Source organism: Pelodiscus sinensis, chromosome 18 (genome assembly GCF_049634645.1).
Source record: "Pelodiscus sinensis isolate JC-2024 chromosome 18, ASM4963464v1, whole genome shotgun sequence".
Classification (NCBI taxonomy): Eukaryota; Metazoa; Chordata; order Testudines; family Trionychidae; genus Pelodiscus; species Pelodiscus sinensis.
The window spans coordinates 32,841,280-32,865,346 of record NC_134728.1 but is presented as its reverse complement, the minus strand read 5'-3'; the positions used below and the strand labels follow the sequence as shown (position 1 = coordinate 32,865,346).

At 49.8% G+C, this 24,067-nt stretch overlaps 2 protein-coding genes across 9 annotated transcripts in view; both read right to left on the bottom strand.

Moving 5' to 3' along the window:
- The window catches only part of RBL1 (RB transcriptional corepressor like 1), a 63,604-nt gene extending 55,036 nt beyond the window's left edge, over window positions 1-8,568 (bottom strand). Inside the window, exons 1-2 of one of the 3 annotated variants that reach the window (XR_012896578.1) lie at window positions 8,328-8,568; window positions 1,226-1,359 (exon numbers count right to left, since the gene is read on the bottom strand). Coding sequence is in view for 1 of the 3 variants with exons in the window: in XM_075901475.1 (XP_075757590.1) it covers window positions 1,226-1,359; window positions 8,328-8,450 (257 nt within the window). In the remaining 2 variants the exon portion in view is untranslated. Of the gene's footprint in view, window positions 1-1,225; window positions 1,362-8,327 lie in introns of those variants that run through there. The other 2 variants (XM_075901475.1, XM_075901476.1) reach the window with 2 other exon arrangements.
- An 11,091-nt stretch (window positions 8,569-19,659) lies between these two features.
- Window positions 19,660-24,067, bottom strand: part of CHD6 (chromodomain helicase DNA binding protein 6) — a 170,489-nt gene continuing 166,081 nt past the window's right edge. For all 6 annotated transcript variants that reach the window (XM_075900738.1, XM_075900736.1, XM_075900740.1 and 3 more), the window contains one exon: window positions 19,660-23,123. In XM_075900738.1, coding sequence (XP_075756853.1) covers window positions 22,236-23,123 — 888 coding nt within the window. In that variant the 3' untranslated portion in view covers window positions 19,660-22,235. The remainder of the gene's footprint in view (window positions 23,124-24,067) is intronic.

The window sequence follows — 24,067 nt, the reverse complement described above, 5'->3', positions numbered from 1 at the left end:
CTTCATAAAAGAATCTGGTGGTCTTTGATGTGGTTGCCACTTGCCAGCTATAAAGATTGAAGATTACGACGTCATGCAGCCCGATAATACTGGGTCTTGTTATACCAGTAATGAACCATGGCTGAGGCCGCTGAGCTATAAAAAGCAATAAGTACTACCCTATTACCGGTATATAAGACCTACACCAACCACAACGTTTTAAAACTTTTTAAGTTTAAAAATATTTTCTTGGACTGTATTTGTTATAAAGATGCCTAAGTGCAAATCATATACAGCCAATTTTAAACTATCTGTTGTTACATATGCAAAAGAAAATGGCAAATAGAGCAGCAGGCAGAAAATTTTCCGTTAATGAAAAGTCTGTTCGTGAGTGGAGAAAAAAAGATGCTGATTTTATTATGTTGATCTTGTCTTCTTGTAGTATGAGTAAAAATCAAATTGCATAAAACACGAACATATATACCCCGCGAGAGGGGGGGGGGAGGAAAAAATATGGACAACCCGCAGGCTATATTCACTAATTTATGGTATATATATTTAAGCACCCAAGCATCAGAGTTTCATGGTAAAACGATCAGCACTTTCAATTTTGAATACAGCATTCTGACCTCAAAACTAAAAAAAGCCATTTTAAGGAAGCAAGGTGACTTGTTTTGAAGTCCATAATTATCTATGCAGGGAAAGCAACAACATTCATGAGCTATGTAATCAATACAAAGACACACATGATCCAGTGGCCAGAGACTGTAGTCAGCAAAATTAAAGCTGAAAAGAAGATGACTGGAAATGTTTAAACAGTGAAAGTACTTAACCACTAGAAGAGCTTACCAAGGGAAGTGGTTAATTCTCCATCCCTTGAAGCCTTTAGATCAAAATTAAGTATCTTTCTAAAACATAAGCTCTAGTTCAAAAAGAAGTTACTGAACTAGATGGAGAAATCAATGGCTTCTTTGGTCTATGTCATGCAGGAAATCAGATACGAGGATTTTAACAGTCCCTTTTGGCCTTAATAGCTGTGAAAACTGGCTAATGTGCTGGATCTTATATTTATGCAATATCAGTGAAGCACTACTTCCAAGCTATGAGGAAAGTGCCATTCTGTTTTCAGCTAGAATATAAGTAAACCAACAATCAAAAGGGGAGCAATAAGGGAAAAGACACTGTAACTTCTCACAGGTGTTTACATCTCCAGTAAAATAAGTAAATACATGAAACCCAAGATTACCTTAGTTTGGCTGAACGTAGTATCCTAGTCAGTGAAACACAGTTTCCTTCCATAAGGCCACTTCCAACAGTGGGAATTATGCTTTTACGACAAGCAACATATAGAGCACAAGCCAACCAGTGCACCACATCTCCCTGTCAAACCAGAAGTAAACAATCAATGAACTAACCTTTTTAGTGCAACAACGCTCAATTGGCAGGCTCAGCTTTTCCTCTACTTCAAGTATCTCTAAAATCCTTTGGGACAATAACATTTCCTCAGGGTTTGATGATTGGTTTTTTAACCTGGCTGGAGCAAAGAAATCAAAACTGCCCAAATCAAATCACACCACATCTTCCTAGGCGTGGAGGGCTACCCTAAAAACTGAGACTACAAGGCCTGCAATATACCAGTAATTTTGCCCTAGTTCACACTGAACCACCACATACTGCAGAACCCTGAGGTCTCTGCTGACTACTCCTCTGTATTAAAGATAATAAATGTACTGTACAACTCTATGACACCACAATCTGGCCACTAAGCAGCTAAAAATGATCTTTTCTGCAACATCAGTGAAGCCAGCCCTGTCTATTTTATTCCCCTACTGGCACATTGACATGGAAGTTCTTCCTTGTTTCCTTACGACTGAAATGACCTCTCCAGACTTGTAAAAGTCATTTCAGATTTTCCAAGACCCTCTTCTACTAAGATGCCTAGAGTCAACTTCTACACTGACTTATCAGAAGACATCAGTACACACAATCCTTTGAAAGCTGCCTTTTATAAGTTATTTCTGAAGTACATAAGCAAATATTTTCAAAATAGAAGAATCACCATTCTAAAGTCTAAGCCTTGCCTTTATCTTATTGCTTGGACACAAAGATTAAGCAAGTCAAAATATCAGTTTTTAAAAAGCCCTCTTTAAACTATATCTCGACAAGCTCCTCAAACTCAGTAACTACAAGCTTCCCAAAGCTTAAATCAGGATGAGTATCAAACAATGCTTCTAGCCTGTCCCACAAGTAATAGCTGGTAAAGATAAGCCAAGAGACCTGTCCAAAGCAGGCATTAGCTTGCTGAGGTGATGTCTGGATTCCAAGAGGTCTTTGCTGGCTGGAAAAGGAGAAATCCCAGAAACACAGGATGATTTCTTCACCTCTGGCATTCCAGACCTAAGGGGCTTTCTTCTTCCCCTTTCGGGGGTTCCCATGGAGGTGCTTATACAGTAAATCTCACCTCCATGGGAAAGTTACACTTTTTAAACCTAAGGTGTGAATTTAAACTAGTACTGCTTGGACTCCAGAGAAAGTACACCAGAAACTATTTTAGAAAGCTAGTAGTGTTTGCGCAAAAAAGGCCAGGTCTAGACTATAAATAAGGTCCATACAAGCTTACATTAACCTGCTTGTGCTTTTATCTACACTTAAATTCATCCCTATTCCATGTGAATACGCTATTATGCAGACATAGGAACACCAGTTCCCTGAGAAACATAAAGTCACAGGTGATGTTCTTCAGTCAACACAGTGTGAGTACAGACACTGTGTTAGTTGAGTCAACCCTAACTGTCCCTGAGCAACCATCCAACAATGCTCCACACTTACTTCTGTGGTTATCATCGTGAACTCCACTGCCAGGGGTCACAAAGACTGAAAGCTCCCTTTTCCTCCTTAAAGCCCTGCAAATTTGGGGGATTCTGTTTCCTGATTACCTAGCTTGGCAAGCACACCTAGCAGCTTTCTGTTGAGTGTTGCCTATTTAACCATGCCATCTACACATTCCTGCCTAGAGCAGACAGAATATATTGGGTTCCTGGGCTCAAGGAGACACAAGACACAACTCTGATCCAACCACAGAAATGCTGACCTCTACCAGCAGATTGTTCAGATTTGGGAGAAGGGTGCCAAGAAGCTGCAGCAGCATACCAGAAGGCCAGAGGGGTCAATAATCAATTTTGTGCCAAGCCACAGACCTATTGCTTTTACAAAGAGCTGCATGCCATCCTTAGGGAAGATTGCACCACCATCCCCAACAGCATGCTGGCAGCAGCCTGAGTCACAAGCCCCTGACAGGAACAGCAAAAAGGAGGTGGTGCTGGATGAAGAGGAGGATGAGGGAGGGGGAACCAGGGCATTCAGCTGCACAGGGAGCCAGGACGTATACAGGGCATCCTCACTATGAGTCATCCCGGGATTCATCCATTCCACACTGAAGTCATTTGCGCTTGTAGGAACTGATGCATTATAAGTCCTCCTATTCCCTGGTAAGTCGTGCAAAAAAAATTTGTGCAAATGTAAGTCAGCTGTGGGAAAAAAATTCCCCACTTTAAGTTGTTTCACTACAAGTCCAAGTTTTTTTGGAATGTACCTTGGACTTACAGCAAAGACAGCCTGTATTTGACTTCGCCACAGTCCAGTATGAGCAAGCTCAATGCAGGGGAAAGAACCTCAGGTAAGAGTGCACATAAATTTTCAATTATAGGGTTGTCCTCTTTAAAAAAAAAAAAAAAAAAAAAAAAAAGGAGCAGGACCCAATCTTTTGTACTTTTAATTAATTTACTTATGCTAGAAGCTGCACTCCACCATCAGCAGCTATTTTGTGAACGCCACCAATAACCCTGAACTGGTTCTCATGAAGTCCCACAGCGGTCTGTCCTCCAAAAAATCATGTCCCCCACTGCTTGGTTTTTTTCAAGCAGCTCTGCAAATACTCCAGAATTCTGTACCTTGTGCTTGTAATGTTCATGACAATAGTGAAAAGCTATGCAGTGTCCATGGTTCTGTCAGAGATGACAGCAAAAAGGACCATATAGATTTGTGGGCTTTTGAAATACAGGTGCAAAAATTATGGGCTACCGATAAGCATCAGGAGATGAAGACAGCTGCAGACTACAAAGTGGACCCATGCTCCCAATCATCATATCATGACTCCTTTCAGCCCTATTAGGCATTGCCAAAACTTCTCAAGACAGTGCACTAGATGGAGGCGAGTCATACAGTGGAATTACCAACTTACAGTGCACTCCACTCTGCATTGATACAAGCACTCCTGGTGAGTATGAGCACTGTTGGCACAAGCAACCAAGTATGCACACACACAAGCAATGTATTAACAATTGCATCTATATGCTAATGTAATTTGACTCAATATAAGCTTGTAGTATAGGCATGGCCAAAATAACTCCTGCTCCATCAAACTATCAGTTACTGATTCTCTGCGCTAAACTAGGTTGGATCAAACTTGGCTGCTGCTCTAACTTATGCAAGGGAACAAGAGATCATATGCCAGATAGATCTAGGGGGTACTTAGCATGTTCTAGCAATTCCCACTCCCTGCTCCAGAAGCTACAGTAAGCTGTATTTGCATGTGATTTCTGTTCTCTCTACAAATAAGTGGTGAAAAGGGTAAAAAAACAGATAAAAACTCTGCCCCAAAATACTAATTGTGACTTCCAGCCATCTTTTAACACTTAAACTGAAAAAATAAGACACGACTGCTCTGATCTTTAAGATCATAGAATCATAGAACTGGAAGAGACCTCAGAAGGTCATCAAGTCCAGCCCCCTGCTCTAGGCAGGACCAATTCCAACTAAATCAACCCGGCCAGGGCTTTGTCAAGCCGAGACTTAAACACCTCTAGGGATGGAGACTCCGCTACTTCCCTAGGTAACCCATTCCAGTGCTTCACCACCCTTCTAGTGAAATAGTTTTTCCTAATATCCAACCTGGACCTCTCCCACCACAACTTGAGACCATTGCTCCTTGTTCTGCCATCTGTCACCACTGAGAACAGTCTCTCTCCATCCTCTTTGGAACCTCCTTTCAGGAAGTTGAAGGCTGCTCTCAAATCCCCCCTCACTCTTCGCTTCTGCAGACTAAACAGACCCAAGTCCCTCAGCCTCTCATAAGTCATATGCTCCAGCCCCCGAATCATTTTGGTTGCCCTCCGCTGGACCCTCTCCAATGCGTCCACATCCTTTTTGTAGTGGGGGGCCCAGAACTGGACACAATACTCCAGATGCAGCCTCACCAAAGCTGAATAAAGGGGAATGATGACATCTCTGGATCTGCTGGCAATGCTCCTCTTAATGCAACCTAATATGCCATTAGCCTTCTTGGCTACAAGGGCACACTGTTGACTCATATCTAGCTTCTCATCCACTGTAACCCCCAGGTCCTTTTCTGCAGAACTACTACTTAACCAGTTGGTCCCCAGCTTGTAACTATGCTTGGGATTCATCCATCCCAAGTGCAGGACTCTACACTTGTCCTTGTTGAACCTCATCAGATTTCTTGTGGCCCAATCCTCCAATTTGTCTAAGTCATTCTGTACCCTATCTCTGCCCTTAAGCGTATCTACCTCTCCCCCCAGCTTAGTGTCATCCGCAAACTTGCTGAGGGTGCAATCCATCCCCTCATCCAGATCATTAATAAAGATATTAAACAAAACCGGTCCTAGAACCGAACCTTGGGGCACTCCGCTAGAAACCGACCGCCATCCTGACATCGAGCCATTGATCACTACCCGCTGGGCCCGGCCTTCTAGCCATCTTTCTATCCATCTTACCATCCATTTATCCAATCCACAATCCCTTAACTTGCTGGCAAGAATATTGTGGGAGACCGTATCAAAAGCCTTGCTAAAGTCAAGGTATATAACATCCACTGACTTCCCCATGTCCACCGAGCCAGTTACCTCATCATAGAAGCTAATCAGATTGGTCAGGCACGACTTGCCCTTTGTGAATCCATGCGGACTATTCCTAATCACTTTCCTCTCATCCAAGTGCCTCAATATGGATTCCTTAAGGATCCCTTCCATGATTTTTCCAGGAACCGAGGTAAGACTGACAGTTTCCTGGATCATCCTTCTTCCCTTTTTTGAAGATGGGCACTACATTTGCCTTTTTCCAGTCATCCGGGATTTCTCCCGATCGCCACGCCTTTTCAAAGATAATAGCCAAAGGCTCCACAATGACATTTGCCAACTTCCTCAGTATCAAGATCATCCTAGCACCATGTGAGAGCAGACGCATATACCCACTTTGGTTTTCCCACAAAGAATAAGAGCCAGATCAAATCCTCCTATTTCTTAAACAGGCGTTTGTTTAAATATAAATATCTTTTTCATCATGGGAAGAAGTGTTTACTGACCATTCCAGAAGACAAGTGAATTCAGAAGGGATTAATTCAGTGTTTCTCAAATGCTGTCACTGTGGCTGCATGTGGCCACCAGGGGCTTTTCTTGTGGCCACAAGCTCCTAGGTAGTGATATGAGGGGGAAGGAAATAGCAGCCCATCTCCAAGGGTCACCAACAGGGGATGAGACCTGTCCCCTTCTGGAGTCAGAAATGCTGTAGGAGCAGGAAGCCAGAGAAAATTCCCCTATTTTGGCACCTATTTGGCTCTGGGCCCTGGTCACTGGGCTTTGGCTCTGACCTTGGGCTTCCAGCATTGATTCCAGGCTTGCCATGCCCCAATCAATACTGGCCCCCATTGTCTCCCCAACTCCTCACCCCCACCAAATTGCCCCTCGTCCTTGCTGCCTTCCAACCTACCTCCCTATCCAGGGCTTAATGTGTCCCCCAACCTGCTAGGCCTGAGTAATCTGCTGCGAAATTGGTTTTGTATGTTTAATATCATTTTCCACTGCCTCCCAGCTTGTAAGCGAGTCATTCTGTGGAAAATGATATTAACAAACATAAAAAGAACAGAAGACTTACTAGAATTTACAAATCTAAAACAAAAAAAACAAAAGAAACACCAAAAGACAAAAACATGCAAAGGATCTTATTTTTGTTTCTATTCTGTTTACGTCCAGTGAAAAATGGAGAAAACTGTACATTAATTTGATTATTGACTGAGGGAAAAAACCTTACATAAATAAATTAGTGATTTGGACATGTATATGTGCATATTTGTTTTTCCTAAAGTTAATTAAGTACAGTGAAAGCTTATCTGGACTTTGTTAACTGGAAAATTGTGTTAACCAGCATTGCCCCAGCCACATCTGCTGGCTCACACCTAACTCTCACCAGTCCAACTGGCGGTTGCAGGACTACTGCCTGCTGGCAGACATCATCAGCAGGCATCTCCTTCTCCCTCAGCCTGCCTCCAGCTGGATCTGCCAGCATGGGGTGGGAATGGAGCAATAAGCTGAGTATTTGGCACATTCAATTAACAGGTAACCCCCAGCTCCATTTGTATCTATGGTTGTGACTACTTTCTTCCACTATTTGATCTGAGGAAGTGGGTCTGGCCCACGAAAGCTCATCATCTAATAAACCATCTTGTTAGTCTTTAAAGTGCTACATTGTCCTGCATTTTCCCCCAGCTCCTCTGAGTGCTGGATAACAAAGCTTTCACTGTATTTTAGAAAAAAATGTCAGTGTTTCTATGAGCAAGAGATGGTGGCTGCAATCTGAGGCCACCAAAAAAGTGTTGTGAGATGCTCTGGATGAACTGCTCCCCAAAACCTCAATGACAAATGAAGGGAGCTGGGAGGGGCCGCAGTTGGATCCCAGAAAGGTACCACTTGGAAAGCGAGTGTGAAAAGACTTTAAACGCACAGTGACTCACTAGCCCTTCAGGACTGTTGACGTTTTAAAGTTAATTCGGGTTAAGTAGGGTGTGAATTTCAGGTGCAAAACCTCCTGAACCGCTCCAAGGCTTGTCCCAGAACAAGGCATCGAACGTGGGCTGCAGCCCTGAACGGCTGCTCTGCATTCGGTGTCTCGGGCTGACTGCACTGCTCCACCGCCCGGCTCTGCTGGCAGGGCTGGGGCAAGGGGCTGCCATGCCGGGGCTTAGCTCGGGGCGAAGCACAGCTAAGCGGAGGGGGGTGTGGAGTCCTCATGCCAGGGGCTTAGCTGGGGGGGCCTGGCATGGCCCGGGGGGGGGGGGGGAGGCGCTTAGCGGAGAGGGCGGGGCTTAGCCTAGGGGGTGGGGCCTGGCATGCCCCGGGGGCGGGGCATAGCTGAGCGCGGGGGGGGGGGGGGGCAGTCACGCTGGGTGACCCCGAGGTCCGCTGTGGGTGCGGGCTGCACCGGGCCCCGCGGGCGAGGCCCTGCACCCGAGCCAGGCCCGCGCCCCAGCCCCGCCCCCCGCGCTCCCCGGCGCGCACCTCCAGGCTGTACGTGCCCCGCAGCGCCCGGAAGTCCCGCAGCGCCCCGGCGGCGCTGGCCGCGTCCAGGTTGAGCTCCTGGCAGAGGCGCTCGATGGCGGCTGCGGCCTCCTCCCGGGCCATGGCGGCTCCCGGCGGCTCCAATCCCACAAGCCCTTGCGCGCAGCGCGCCAAAACCGCTTCACCGCCGGGCCTCGTTACGCGTCTCCCTCCGCCCGCAGCGACCGCCCGCCCGCCGGCCTGAGGAGCGGGGCTGCCGGCCCGGGCTGCCCGCCGCCTCCCTCCGCCTGTAGCGCCCCGCCTCCTGTCCCTCCCGCCGCCTGTCCCTCCGCCTCCCGCCGCCTGTCGCGCCCCGCCGCCTGTCCCTCCGCCTCCCGCCGCCTGTCGCGCCCCGCCTCCTGTCCCTCCCGCCGCCTGTCCCTCCGCCTCCCGCCGCCTGTCGCGCCCCGCCGCCTGTCCCTCCGCCTCCCGCCGCCTGTCGTGCCCCGCCGCCTGTCCCTCCGCCTGTCGCGCCCCGCCGCCTGTCCCTCCGCCTCCCGCCGCCTGTCGCGCCCCGCCGCCTGTCCCTCCGCCTGTCGCGCCCCGCCGCCTGTCCCTCCGCCTGTCGCGCCCCGCCGCCTGTCCCTCCGCCTCCCTCCGCCTGTCGCGCCCCGCCGCCTGTCCCTCCGCCTCCCTCCGCCTGTCGCGCCCCGCCGCCTGTCCCTCCGCCGCCTGTCGCGCCCCGCCGCCTGTCCCTCCGCCGCCCGTCGCGCCCCGCCGCCTGTCCCTCCGCCGCCTGTCGCGCCCCGCCGCCTGTCCCTCCGCCGCCTGTCGCGCCCCGCCGCCTGTCCCTCCGCCTCCCTCCGCCTGTCGCGCCCCGCCGCCTGTCCCTCCGCCTGTCGCGCCCCGCCGCCTGTCCCTCCGCCGCCTGTCGCGCCCCGCCGCCTGTCCCTCCGCCTCCCGTCGCGCCCCGCCGCCTGTCCCTCCGCCGCCTGTCGCGCCCCGCCGCCTGTCCCTCCGCCGCCTGTCGCGCCCCGCCCCGCCGCCTGTCCCTCCGCCTCCCTCCACCTGTCGCGCCCCGCCGCCTGTCCCGCCGCCTGTCGCGCCCCGCCGCCTCCCGCCGCCTGTCGCGCCCCGCCGCCTGTCCCTCCGCCTCCCGCCGCCTGTCATGCCCCCCTGCCTGTCCCGCCGCCTGTCGCGCCGCGCTGCTGGTACCCCTAGTTCCATGTGCCTGGCCTAGGGCTGTGCTAACGACGCTCAGCGCAGTGTTTCCCAAGTGGTGTTCTGCAGATCCCCAGGGTTTCGTGAGAAAATTCCATCACAGCAACATTTTATCATTTAAAAAATAATTAATATTTAGGCATTTTATTGAAAACAATTGTCATTTGTGTTGATCTCATGCCTTTGATTAGCATGTTTATTATCCTTACTTAGTTGTGGTTTATTTTTCATCTCTCTATATAAGACTTTTATTAGGGGTTCTGCAAAATTCTTTTGAGTTTAAAAGGGTTCTGTGGCCAAATAAAATTGGGAACCACTGCCTGTCCCTGCACCCTGTAGGGATGTGCTACCAGCAGCCCCTAGACATGCCCTGTGTCTGCACCCTGTAGGACTATCACTAGCAGCCCCTACACACGCTGGCTGACTGTCTCTGCACGCTGTAGTGCTGCACTACTGGCACCCCTAGACATGCTGACTGCCTGTCCTTGTGCCTTTAGGGTTGTGTTACCAGTACTCTTAGGCACACCAGCCACCAGTCCCTTTGCCAGTAGGGCTGTTCTGCTGGTACCCTTAAATACCAGCAGCCGCTTTTCTGGAATAACTTGCCAGCTATCTACACTGGCCGCTTGCTTTTCTGGAAAAGCAGTGACAATCTACTGTAAAATTGTCAGTGTTTTTCTGGAAAAACTATGCTGCTCCCGTTCGGGCAAAAGTCCTTTTCTGGAAAAACTGTTCCGGAAAAGGGCCAGGGTAGACAGCACAGTAGTCTTTTCCACAAAAAAGCCTCGATTGCGAAAATGACAATCGGGGCTTTTTTCCGGAAAAGCGCATCTACATTGGCCATGGACGCTTTTCCGGAAAAAGTGCTTTTCCGGAAAAGCATCCTGCCAATGTGGACGTGCTTTTTCCGGAAATACTTATAACGGAAAACTGTTCCATTTTAAGCATTTCCGGAAAAGGGTACCAGTGTAGACGTAGCCCAGCTGCTTGTCCCTGCATCTATAGTGCTGCACTGCCAGCAGCCCCTAGACACGCTGTCTGCCTGTCTCTGCACCCTGTAGGTCTGTGCTACCGTATCCCTAGACACGCCAGCTGCCTATCCTTGCATCTGTAGGACTACCGGTACCCTAGACTCGCTGGCTGCCTGTCCTGCCTCCTTGTAGGTCTGTGCTATGTGCAACCCCTAGCTATGCTGGCTGCCTGTCACTGAGCCTGTAGAGCTGTGCTACTAACAGCCCTTACTGGTCTGTGCAGCTGTGAGAAGATGCTATGCCAAGCCCTTGCTACCAGCAGTAGGCACAGCCCTATAGGGAGCAATGACATGCAAGGTATCTGTCTGTAACTGCTCTTAATAGGGCAGCCTCTGGTCATCCTATACTGCTGCCTCCCCCATCCTGACTATATAGAGTAATTTACTACGCCGCCCTGGCTGCCACCTGCCCTGCGCCCAACCCTGCCCGTATGCTAACTTATCCTGTGTGCTTGCTCTTGCTTCAGTATGCGGTGTGTCTACCCTGTAGAGTTGCTGAGCATCCTCAAACATCAAGACTTGAGAACAGTTCCTTGCTACCGGGCACTGGATTGACCCTCACCTCCTGGCTTTCTTCATCAGCCTGTGTCTGGGTATCCATGACAGGTATTTCTGTCCCTTTTTAACCACCTGTAAAAAGCAGCCAGCAGGGCAAAGGGCACTGGCTTCAGCAGAGCTACTGAGCATGCTCAGTGTCCTCCAGGCGCACATTCCAACAGGGAGCTGTTCTAGGGGTAGCCCTGGGACCTTCCCCTCTGCACCCTCTGCCCACTGGCAGCACTGGCCCCTCCCCAGGGGGGGGGGGAGCTGGGAAGTATTTTGGCTCCCACTCTGGAGACAGACACACTCCTCCAGGCTGGCGTGCGGTTGGTGAGCGTATAAAAGGCTTACTAGTGAAAGCTGGCGCTGGCTGCAGCTCGCCCCCCAGCGCTCAGGGACGTATGGGACAGAGTGAAAGCACTCCTCACTGAAACCACTGTGACTAACGCATGTTTCATTATTGCCACTGTATTCTCCTTGGAACAGGGCTGGGAGCGCCACTGGGATCCCTAGGATGCCAGGGAGCGAGAGCAGCCAGAGATTGTGGCAGGAAACAGACACAGAAGTCAGCAAATTCTGCATAAAATTCAGCGGGTGGGCAATAAACAGGGCCCCATGCATAAACTAGGGATGCAAAATCCCATTTAATTGGGTAACCCGTCAACCATTATGTTTAACCGGTTAACCAACTATAGGCGGGGGGAGGGGAGAATGGAGCCGGGCTGGAGCCACCCCCTGCCATAGACAAGGGCCGCTCTAGCCAGCTGGTTGGCGCATGCCCTGCCTGTGGCAGGGAGCCAAGCCAGGCCCACCACAGACAGGAGCTGATCCAGCTGGCTGATCAGAGCACCCCCTGCCCGTGGTAGGCCCTGTGGGCTGGAGCAGCTCCCTGCCTGTGGAGGGCAGGGAAGAGCTGTTCTAGCTCCTATCAGTGAGGTGGAACTAGTGAGCATCACCCATTGAAGAGCAGGGAGACTGGATGGAGCTCTTGCGTGTGTAGGGGGGGTGTCTTAATATGTGGGATCAGTGATCCCTGGCTAGTGAGGCGGGGGGAGAAGTGAGCTACTAAAGGGCTGCTTTTCTAGACTCTAGAGATGTCTAGGGTTGCCAGGTGTCCGGTATTGAACCGGACAGTTTGGTACTTTTGTCTCCTGTACGGTAAAAAACTTCAGAAAATACCGGACACCTAAAATGTCCAGGACTTTCTGTTTTTTTTCCCCCGGCCAGGAGGCAAAAATCCCTGGCTGTCCGGCTCAATACGGAGGCAGCCTGACAACCCTAGTGCTTACCAGGTTCCGCAGAGGAGCTGTCCAGCCCCACACAGGGAGGCAAGATGGCGGGTGGCTGCCGGCAGCCTGGTAGGGCCAAAAAGCCTCACGACACGTTTCTTTCTTTTTTTTTTTCTTAACAACTCTTGGGGTCCTTTTTTTCTGTTCAGTATTTTTTCTGAAACCATTTGGCAATCCAGATGTCTGACAGGAAGGTGTAATGGGGGTGCCACTCATCTCGTATGCGCAGCCAAGTACCTGCATGTCCTGCTGTGGCCACCCTCCTGCAACCCAGCTCTCCAGCCAAGCCTGAGCCTCCAGCTTCCACAGAGAACTGCCTCGCTCTGGTGCAACAGCTTCCTTTTAATTGGCTTGCTGGGCCCTCATTGGTCAGGTCCTTTGTGCCACCCTATCTTTCCTGGAGGACTTCTCTGTGGTTTGCTTGGCAGAGTATGGTAAGGCCATAAGCCTCCAGCAGGGGCCGTTGGAGCCTGGTCCACCACGGCATCTGCTAATGTGGTTCTATATCAAGTGCATTTTATTTGCACACTTCACATTGTTGAGTTTACAGCAATGTTTTTCTCATTCCCACTGTTCTGAAAGCTATCAGATCTGCCAAGCAGCAGTTTAAAAGAGGGTTAAAGGTGAATATGAATGGATGCCACTCAGCATGCTGGGAATTGAAGGGAGTTGAATGGACAGAAGTAGGGATGTTAAATTTAGGTAATTTTAGTATCGAGTAGTGGATAGAATTTTTACTGAGTAATTGATTACTCGATAGGGGCAGGCAGCATTGCTCAGTCCACATCACGCGGGACCAACCCCCGCTGTGGCTTTGCAATTTAAAAGGCAGTAGGGGTCGGGCTCCCTGGTGGGAGCAGGGACTGAGTCAGATTATCTACCCACTTGGCTCCTAAATTTAGTAGGAGCCAGGTGGGCAGGCAGTCCAGCTCAGTGCCTTTTCGACCAAACTCCGCTGTGGCCTTGCAATTTAAAACACAGCAGGAGCCGGAAGGCAGGCTGCCTGACCCCTACTGCCTTTTAAATTGCAGAGCCGCCGCGGGGTTTGGTCCCGTGCGATGCGGGACTGCCCAGCCGGTAGCAGCCCCTGTCTGTGGGGCTCCCCGTGGGAAGTTGGGACTCCACATAGACAGGGGCTGCTGCCAGAGCAACCTCCCCTGCTCCTCTCCCCCTGCTGTCGCTGCTATGGGGGGGATGCGAGTAGTTGACTCGACTACAGATAAGCTTAAGCTTATCGGGTAGTCGACTAATCGACGGCTCTCTTACTGCCCTGGGCAGAAACAATGAAATCAAATGATTTTTCTAACATAAAAAGGTGCAGGAAATAGATTTTTTAAAAATAAAAATCAAACTTGCTGCTGAATGAAACTTTCCCACTGAAGCGGAAGAGCAGAGCGTTGGCAGTTTGATGATCCTGCAAGTGAAACATTTTTGTGTCACCATCAACATCAGTGAAATGGAGCTGGGCCCATTTCCAGCCGCCTTCAGCATCAGTTCAGTCAAGGAGCTGCTTCTCTTCAAACTGTCGTGATAATTTCAATGGAATAAATGGTCTCAGCACAGAACAGTCACGTCTCATTGGTTGTTCAGAGAACAGCATTTGGCCTGCTTAGTCTATAGCAATAAGCACCACTAAAAATGGGTATAACTTGAAAAAAATACAGCAAACGGACAAACCGTATTTTAAAATGGAGAATATGAAAAAAGGCTTTTTGTTTTACCAACACCCTTAGTCCCTTTCTCTTTCACTACAGAGAGATTTTATCGAGATTTCCCAGTTTGACACCATTCTGGGCTTGTCTGTGCAAACAGTGTAACGCAAGCTGGGGTGACTCCGCCATGCACTGACTGTCCATTGGGTACCTCACTGACATGCACAAGAAGTTCTGGTATAAGATGTAGTCTACTCTTGTGTCTGTTTTCTATCTCTAGCCCGTCCGATCAGGGCCGCTCTCAAAATCAGGAGGGCAAAGAGACAACTGCATCACTGTGGGCTGAGGAGTGGCAGGCATGCTGGTAAAGTCCTTTCAGTTCACCCTGTCCACAGTGTTTGGATCCACCCACAAACGCTTTTTTTTAAAGACCCAAAAAGGGTGTGTTAGGTGGAATCCTCTCAGGGCTTTGTCCATCAGTTACCATCACATCCATTTTGGTCCATTTAGTTCTGGTTCTGTTTTGGTTGTTTCCCACGTATGATCTCAACACAGTCCTTGGATGGTAGCAGTAGAGATCTTTCTGTTTGGACTAAAACAGTCGTTTCCCATTTGTAGCTTTTCTAAACCATTTGATGTAAAAATCCAAGCTGGACTTCTGTTCCCTTGGACAATTTAGGGCACAGGCCTCTGTGCAGCAGCATCCGAAAACTTTGCAGAGCAATTGGCAATTGTCATTAAAAGAAAAAAACACAAAAGACCAGTTTAAAGAGAGGATTATCTGTGGGCGTGTGTCAGGGCTGTTCCCCATCCTCGCACGTCGAGTGTGAAAATAGACAAGAGACTAATATACCCTGCTGCTAACGGCTGCTGTTTAAAAATTCCCCAAGGTCACAGATTCCCTGGCCTTGGGTGGTATCGTTGGCACCATCTAAATCCAGCCCCTCCCCCTTTGAAAACCCAGGAAGACTCCTTTGGGTACCCTCAAGCTCTTTAATCATCCCCTGGAGAGAGCTTGGAAAAATACCTGTAATTGTCTTCAAAGACTGCAAGGTCAGCTAAGGCCTGTGCACAGAGACCCTCCTGCCTTCTAGGACACAAGGATCAGAGCATGGTGATTTTTAGTCACAAAACAAAGGAAACGCGCTTGGTGAAACATCCCCTGGCTGCGAGGTGCGACAGCAGCTGGGTAACGACAGCGTAAAGCACAGAGAATTGGTTCCCTGGGAGTCCGGTGGCAAGTTCCCTGCTGCCAAGGCCACACTGGTGCGACGAGAACACGCTGCGAGCGCTCTTGCTTGGCCTTGCCCGGAACCGCGGGGCTGAGTGGGCATGAAGGAGGAAGGCAGCTCCCAGGGACCTTGCGACCACTCGGGCAGAAGCTGTGACACTGTGTTCTGCCCTGTTGCAAAGAGGTCCACTTGCGGCAGGGCACGGCCACGACTTTCGGATGAAGAGCCCACTCATGGTGAGAAAACTCCCTGCCCAGCTGATTGGCCAGGAGGTTTCCTGCGCCCGGAAGGGGACGGGCCTCCAGATGAATGTCATGCTGGATGCAGAATTGCCAGGGGCAAACCGCCTCTGGACAGAGTGTGGCTGCCTGGCCCCCCCCTTCTCCCTGCGGTTGACATCATGGCCACGTTGTCCATGAAGATTTGGACACCCTGCCCACCAGGTGAGGGAGGAAGATGTTGCATGCCCTACGAACGGCCCGGAGAGCACTGAGATGGGCGCTTCAGCCCAGGCCCAAAGCATCTGCTACCACTTGGAGGAAGTGGGGAGGCGCTTGGCGCTGGAGTTGCCATCGAGAAGCCATAGGCCAGGTAAGGGTAGATCTGCAGCCCTGGCCTCTGAAGGTGGGCGCCACCAACAGGTGTTTGGTGCAAACCTGAGGGGCTGTGGCAAGGCCAAGTGGGAGGACTGCAAACTGGCAGCGATTCGCTCCCACCACGGTACGCAGGAAACGACTGTGACCCTCGGCAATGTGGCAGTAAATGTCCTTGAGATCGAGGGCAGCGCACAAAACGCCCGGATCCAGGGAGGGAACGAGAGGTCAGGGAAACCATATGGAAGCTCAGCCTCATCAGGTAGCGGTTCATCCTGTGCAGGTCCCAAATGGGCTGGAGCCCCCCTCTCACCCGGGGGGACTAGAAAGTAGTGGTAATAAACCCTTGGTTCCAGTAGCATTGTGCAACTTCCTCCATTGCCTCCGGTCTGAGCAAGAGCTTGGCTTCCTGTAGAAGGAGCATCTTGTGGGCAGGGTCCCTGAAGAGGGATGGGGAGGGGGACCGGGGAGAGGAGAGTTGGTGGGTATAACCCTGCTGCACCGTGCAGAGGACCCAGCAGCCTGTGGTGACAGAGTGCCAGGCTGGGAGGAAAGGTCACAGGGAAAGGATCCGACCGTGTGAGAAGTACGTTGTCCTCGATGGGACCCTCAGAATGGTTGCTTAGAGGCAGCCTTAGGACAGAAGCAGCTGGGCTTGGACTGTCTCTTCCTAAACCCATTATATTTGCACTGCCCCAAGTCCTGTCGAGGCTAGGAAGGCTGAGCTGATGGGGTCTGAGGCCTGAATTTCTTACATTCTGGTACCAGGATGAGTCCAAGCCATGCTGCTTAGCGTCTGTCTGCTCCGCAAACGGCTGCCCCATCGAGGGGGAGATCCTGCAGGGACTGCTGCGCCCTGGGGAGAGGCTGGACAGAAGCAGCCAGAGCACCCTGCACATGGAGATGGCCACTACCATAGACGTGCCGCTGTCTGCCGCATCAGAGACAGCCAGGAGCGGTGGCCCTGAGCGCTGGCCAGCTTTGCACAGATCCTCCTGCTGGGTGTGACCTATCTTCCATGCATTTATCTAGCTCTTTCTTGAAATCGCTTCAAACCCTGCTTGAATCCTGAACTTCACCTCACCCTCTGGGCAAGGAGTTCCACAGGTTGACTATGCGCTGCGTGAAGAAGTACTTCCTTTTGTTTTAAACCTACCTCGTCATTTCATTTGGCGATCCCTAGTTCTTGTGTTATGGGAACAAGTAAATAACTTTTCCTTATTCACTTTCTCCACACCACTCATGATTTTATAGACCTCTATCATATCCCCCCTTAGTCCTCTCTTTTGTAAGCTGAAACGGCCCAGTCTCTTTAATCTCTCCTCATATGGGACCCTTTCCAAACCCCTCGTCATTTTTGTTGCCTTTTTCTAAACTTTTTCCAGTGGCACAAAGGGTTTTAGTTATTCCTCCAGCTCCAAAGAAAACCAGTGAGGTGAGTGAACACTGCCTGGGAGGAGTGATGCAGTAGAACTGTCTGCTTTTCGCACAGGGGAGATTTTTCAGTCATATCATCCTGCACTGTGACCCCAGCAGCTGAAGCTAAGCAGGTTAGCTGAGTCAGTACTTGGGTGCAGGATGCCTAGAAAATGCCTAGTTTGCTGCAGGAAGCGAGGAATGTGTTTGTAGCTAGTGCTCATCTCTCTGCCCCGTGGGTGCGGATCCAGTGGTCCAGGAGAATAGCAGGGAGCAAGGAAGCGCCTTCGTTCAGCTGAGAGTAAAACACGGGAGGATCGCTCAGACCTGGCCGGGCGGTTGTTGGCCCAGGCCTGATCACATTTCATTTCAGGACATTATACTCTGCCCCCTGCAGTGTGAGCGGGGGGGTGCAGACCTGGAGCACTGCCTGCTGGCTCCCTGTGGAGTAGCTGCACTAGCCCGTGCACCCTTCTCTGTATAGGAGGCGTCACTCCTAGGACGGCAGCATCCTCTGGGTGACACGGCCCAACAGGCCGCCGTTCTGCCCTGCAGTCCACTGGCCAGCCGCTTCTTTCATTGGCAACTGCAGCCAATTGCATGGCCACTTCCTCAGAGGCCTGGGGGGATGGGACCCACGCCCCCCCACTACTCCAGTCCGAGCAGATGGCTACCACTCGCTGTGTCCCTCCAGCGCCTCAGTTAATTTCCCTTGGCCACTGCCCCATGGCCCCCAGCGCTTTCAGCCCTTCCCTCAGGGCTGCGGCCTCCCAGTCCTAGCAGGCAGCCAGCAGCTCTCTCTAGCTTCCCTGGCCCCTGCTGCTTGCAGTTCATGCCCCACACCTGCTCAGAGCCGGACGTCTCCTCAAGAGCCAGCCAACTACTGCAGCTGCCCTGCCCACCCCCCTCATTGGCTGGTCCTCACAGCCCCTCTTATCGGCTGCTTTCTGCACTTCCCAGGGCTCCATTAACCCCTTCCAAGGCAGAGTGGAGCCGATGCACCATCCCAGCTGGACAGAGAACACTTATTCATGGCTTTTCTGACTGCACGTGGTGGCCGGGCAGCTCTGGGGAAAGGCGCCGTGTAAACGCACCGCGATCTTTTACTCTCCGGGATTCCAGCCAACAGATTCATTCTGGGGTTTAGTCCTCTCTGAGCAGGGGGGGATTTCTCTGTCGAGATCCTGTTAGTACCTGAGTTGTCGCTCAGGCTGCTGTGAGGGAACACACACTGCAACGGCAGCACCAACCCTAGTGCCCTAACTGTCCAGTGCAGAGTGCCTGAGCTCCGGCACAGCTGGGTGTTACCTCACCCCTCAGTTTGCAGATGCACGTGCAGCCCCTGGTGAGCACACGGCTTCACCTGATGGCTAGTGACTCCCGCACTGGCTCCTGGCACTGGGTGGTCTCCATTCTGAGTGACCGCTGAAGGCACTTGCGGGCTGCAGCCAAACTCCATTTGCTGTATTTGCCCCCCCAAACAAAGGGACGCTCAAGAACAGATGTGCAATGTGACGGACCTGGAGTTTTTCTTAGGGGCATATTCTAACTTCATGTCATTCTTGGGGGGGGGGGTCCTCTTTTTCCTCTGCCTCTGATACTTTTTGCCCCTGCCCCCATGCTTCCCAGAATAAAGCTACCTCAAAACAGTGGCTACAGCAGGGTCCTGGCGAGCAGCGGCATTACACACCCACCCTATTCCAGGGAACCCATGGACAGAAAACAGTTTTAAGTTTCAAGATTCCAAAGAATGGGGTGTGTCCAATGGCGGGGGCAGGGCCGGGGAAGTGCCTGTCCGTGAATCATCTTCGCTTTCTGGGGCTTCTGTTTACAGAGCCACCAAATGGAAATTTCACTACCTGTCTGAAGCATAAGGAGACCCTTCCATTCACTATTACAAGCATTGGTTGGCACCTACTAACATGGTACAGAGTTTAAACGGAGACACTTAGAATCTCAATAGGACAAACTACACACTCAGCTCCTCTGCAGAAGGTGGTGTGCAAGGGCAGAGGGTTCGTCACTGGGAGGTTTTATGACCAGTTGTTGGTCCTCACAGATTCTCTTAATGTAGGACCTCAGTGTGGAGCTCTCTGTGCCCTGCGAGGTGGCATGGGCTGCTCGGGGAGCTAGCTTTTGAGCAGCTAGGGCAGGTTGTTGGGCACAACACCGAAGGGAGGCAGCAAGGACAAAGACACTGGATGGAGCCAGCCGAGCACGCAGTTGGTGAATTCAGTCTGTGGATCAAGTCAGCCTGCAGGGCAGCAACACCCAGCGACAATCAGTTCACCTGAGCCATGGCCTGACAGACAGGGTGTGCTGCATACAACCGTGGGAATTGTTCCTGCTGAGCAAACAGTAAGTAACGGTGAGCACTGAGTCAAGTGAATCAAACATTCACATATATTTGCTGAAAAAATTATATACATCTGTGACAAGGCTCTGCCAAGTTTGAAAGACAAGCATAATCTAGTCACTAAATTAAAAAAATAAAAGTTTGACTTTCAAATCTTTTTCTTTTTATCCATGTTCAAGAGCACAGACAGTTTATTTTGTTAGCACATTTGGTGGAAAATGTATGTGTGAGTGGCCATGAAAGTGGTGAAAACTTGGTATTTGTTCTTGGATATGATGATGGAAAATAATAAAAAGCCACTTATGTCTTACAATGTAAATAATCCACAGAGTTTCTCTATCGGGTTGCAAAAAGGGTCACACAACAGCAGCCAAAGAAGCTGAACACCCAGAGACATAACATACATGTTGGATAAGTAAGAACATGCTGGCTAGTTAAATAAATTTCACTTCGACCCCTGTTTCTTATGAATGCAACCCTGGAAAACCCACCATCCCATGTAGGAAATGGACTCTGCCGAGATTTCTATACCCATTCACAGTAAGGCTCTGAAGATGTTTTATAGCATTTGTATTTTAAGGATTTAGGGCACGTACATTTTCTACTGAGTAAAAAGAAAGTTAGTACTCAAAAGGTTCAAAAATATATCAGTCGTGATTTTTTTACATAAATAAATTATATTGATTTTGGATTTAACAGCTGAAAAAACCCCTTCTGCTTCCACTGGAGGCAAAACTGAACAAACGGTTAGTTAAATAGAGATAGCAGCATTTCTAAGAAATCTGTCAATAGTGATACAGTATCTATGCTACAAGGGTGTTATTAAATAGAACACATTTAATGATCTGTTTTTTGCATTGTGATCAGTTACATAATTAAAAAAACTCGCATCCAATCCGATAAAATGGGAATAAATTCCTTGAAAATATAAACTTTTAGGTCATGGGTAACAGACTTCTTTGAGATGCTAATTTTAACATGTACATAATTTATAATCCCAAATGTATAAAAGACAATGAGAAAAAGCATCATAAATAAATAATGCAAACTGAAATAGTTATGTCAAAACATTTGGACCATCTGATAAATTAGGAAAACTGTAACAGAAAATAAGTAAAAAATACAGTAAATGGTGACAATCAAATGCGAAACTGATTACTAGCCACTTCAGCTCCCTCCAACAGTCGGCCATTTCACTGCTGCACCACTAAGTGTTTATTTCAAGTCTCAGACGATGAGCTGCAATAAGAACAAGCCCAAGTGAAAAAAAAAAAACCTAAACAGGAGCAGCGAGGAGAAAGGACCACATGGAATTACCTGTGCAGGGGTCTCAAGACACAGAGTTTGGGGGACTGATCACATTAAAAACCTGTTCATTTAAAATCCATACTGTAGTGCTATTTGCCAATGCAGGTGCTGGGACACACTGTTCAACAGCAAATGGAATCGAGAGGAATGGAAAGAAGGAGCAAAGAATCTCTTCACAGTTTAATCCTAGAAAAGGAAGATGAACTCAAGCTTTGAAACCCTCCACAGTCCTGGACGGACTTGCAGTTGTAATGCCAGCCTGACAGCTGTCTGTCTGCCTGCGTTTGTTTCCAGAAAAGTTGTCACTTATGGGGGAAGGAGAACTGCAAAGAAAATGTAAAAACTCAAGAGCCTTGGCATTCCTATAAGAGCATTACAGGAGCGGCCTGCTCATTGCTGGAGAAACAACGCTTCACAGGACTTCTGATGCTATAGCTGAGAACTGAACTCTAGCAGAATGGTGAAGTCACTGGTAGCTTCCGGTCCAGGAACCTCAAGGGAGGACATACAGGATGTGCAAAACCTTTTCAGCAAAAGCTGGAAAAGTTCTTGTAACTAACAAGGAAAGGGCAACTGAAATCCCACTTAAAGTAAAACCAAGCTTTGGTTTTAAAACGTAAAATAAAGTCTTAATGCAGTTTGTCTCCAAACCTTTGAGGAATGAAAGGGGAGGGAATGATCTCTCTACCAGTTATGCCTTTTTAAAGAAACGAATATATGCGTTTTCAATCATTAGTTATATACTTCTGTCTATACTACTATTCTAGTAACCATGATAAAATAGGGAAATACTTTAAATCAAAAATACACATTAGCACTTACTATAGCTGTGCTTTTTACCCCAAAATACAGTTTTATTCATTCAGTGTCATTGTACAAAGCCATACCCTTGTCTGCACTGAGATCAAGAGATGAAGTACTTCCTTTTGCTCCCGTTTTGTTTTTTTTCTTTTTCCCCTGATAAATTAGCAATTTTTTTTTGGGGGGGGGGGTCACCAAGTGCTGGATTTACTATTGTTGGTAGGGATGAATAACTGGGTAACAGAACAAGAATTCTGTGCCTCCCGTACTAACTAAACAACACTGTTTATCTAATAAAGTGGCAAGACCCTGCAACTATCAACATAGAATTTGTCACCATTGTTTTCTTACGGGGAACTAGGTAGATAATATTACTCATGGAAACACAGGTTTATGAAGGTGAAGGGGGGCAGGAAGGTAAGTAAGTAACAAATATTTATGGGATAAGAAACTTACAAGCCACAATCTTTTTTCTTAATGAAACAAAAGTTCTAATTGGTATTGTTAATTTCTTTTAACGCCTTCTCCTCCGCTGGTATCGCATGGGCTTTCTCTGATGACAAAGATGGGGTTTGCTCTGTACAGTTTTGACTATTTGCAGCTTCTTTTTCAGACAGAGAGACAGTTTCTGGTTCTGGATTTGTTGGCTCCCCTTTAGTTTTCTTTTTCTTTCGCTTCTGGCTTTCTGGGTTTGTTGCCTCAGAGTGTCTGGTCTGTTGGATACCTGGCAATGGCATGCCAATACCAGGGGAAAGAAACATAGAGGGATAGATCAGTCCAGGAGACATTCCTGGGATAAGAAACGGATTAAAAGCTACTGGACTACTAGTAGTTATTGCTGATTCTGTCTGATCAGAAAAGGAACTAGGGCCAGGCTCATTTTCAGACAGAGGCTCGTTTTTCACATCCTGGCTACTCTGTTTGTCATCAGTAGCTTTTTCTGTATTTGATGTACCACTTTTAGTTGTGCTTGTTAAGGAAGCTGACGCCGTTGAAGTACAGGTAGTTGTCATTGGTGGGTTGAGAAGTCCTCCAACACCGAACATCTGTGGTACGGTAGCCATGCCCGGCAGCATCATAGGCAACATACTCAGGGTGCTCTTGACGTCCTCCCCAGCAGGCACTGCTGCAAATCCAGCAGGAAACCCAACCAGCCCAGTCAAAGGGATGCCCTGCATGTTCCTCATGTTCTGAAGTCCCACCAGATCCATCCCAGCAATAAGTCCATTCATGAATAATGGTCCCATTCCAGAAGAATCCGACACACCAGGGGCTTTAATAAGTTCGCTTCTTGGCCTCCTCCCTCTGCGACGGGGCCCAGCGTCTCGGAGCACAGGCTCCGTTAGGATCCGGTTGAACTTGCTTTCTGGGAGGAATCCCTGCACGTGACAAATGAAACAGACAAGGCCAAAAGGTTACTGTGCTCCCGAAGAGAACACCACTTGTGGCCGTGTCCCCGTGCCCCTCGGGCACAGCTCTGAAGGGGGATCTGAGAGGAAGAGACCTTTCACCCAAGTCAGTGCCAGGCACCTCCTGCCCTTGGCCTCGCAGGGAGCAGAGGAGAGAACCCTACTTGCCTGGTGCCCAGTAACTTTTCTGCTTTTCCTCAGCTGCCTGAGTAGGTGACTTTGATAGCTGAGAATGGACTTATTGACACCTAAAGCGCGGGGGCAGCCCAGTGCCAGAGACAAAAAATCCGTCCCCGTCCCAGTCGGAATTCCGGCTGCATCGCCAGGTGGAAAACCTGAGTGTTTGGACATTCAAAGCCCGACCCAACAGCAAAGCTGCAGTGGTGCCCATGCAAACAGAGGGCGCATGTTCTGGGCTTCACCCAGGACTCAGAGCGGCCACGTGGGGCCCCAGCCATTCTGCGTAGCTACTGGAGAGTAAGGGCCTTCTGGAGCCAACACAGACTAACCGCGCACAGAACCTGGGGGCCTGGGTCTGCTCCAATTACCAAATGGCCTAGGAGCATCTACAGGCTGCGCTAAGCCCTGTTCCCCAGCCTCCGAGCACAAACGGGCTATTTCCCTTGGACGCCTAAGCCCTGGGGTGTCGCGGCAGCAAGCAGGCTGCAGGCAATGCACGTCCAAAGGGCCCCGCTTGCAGTGAGGCTGGAGCGGGAGGGGCGCCTGTGGCTGCAGGGTGGGTGCCAATGTCCAGGAGGCTCATAGTGCACCGAAAGGAACATTTTCCACTTGGCCTCCCCCGCGTGGGCCGGCCGGGGTGCGAGCGTGGCCCCCGCAGCGTCTGCCTGAGCGGGGATGCCGACAGCCATGCAAGCGTCGAGGGACTGAACCGTAAGCGGGCAGGAAGGCGCGGC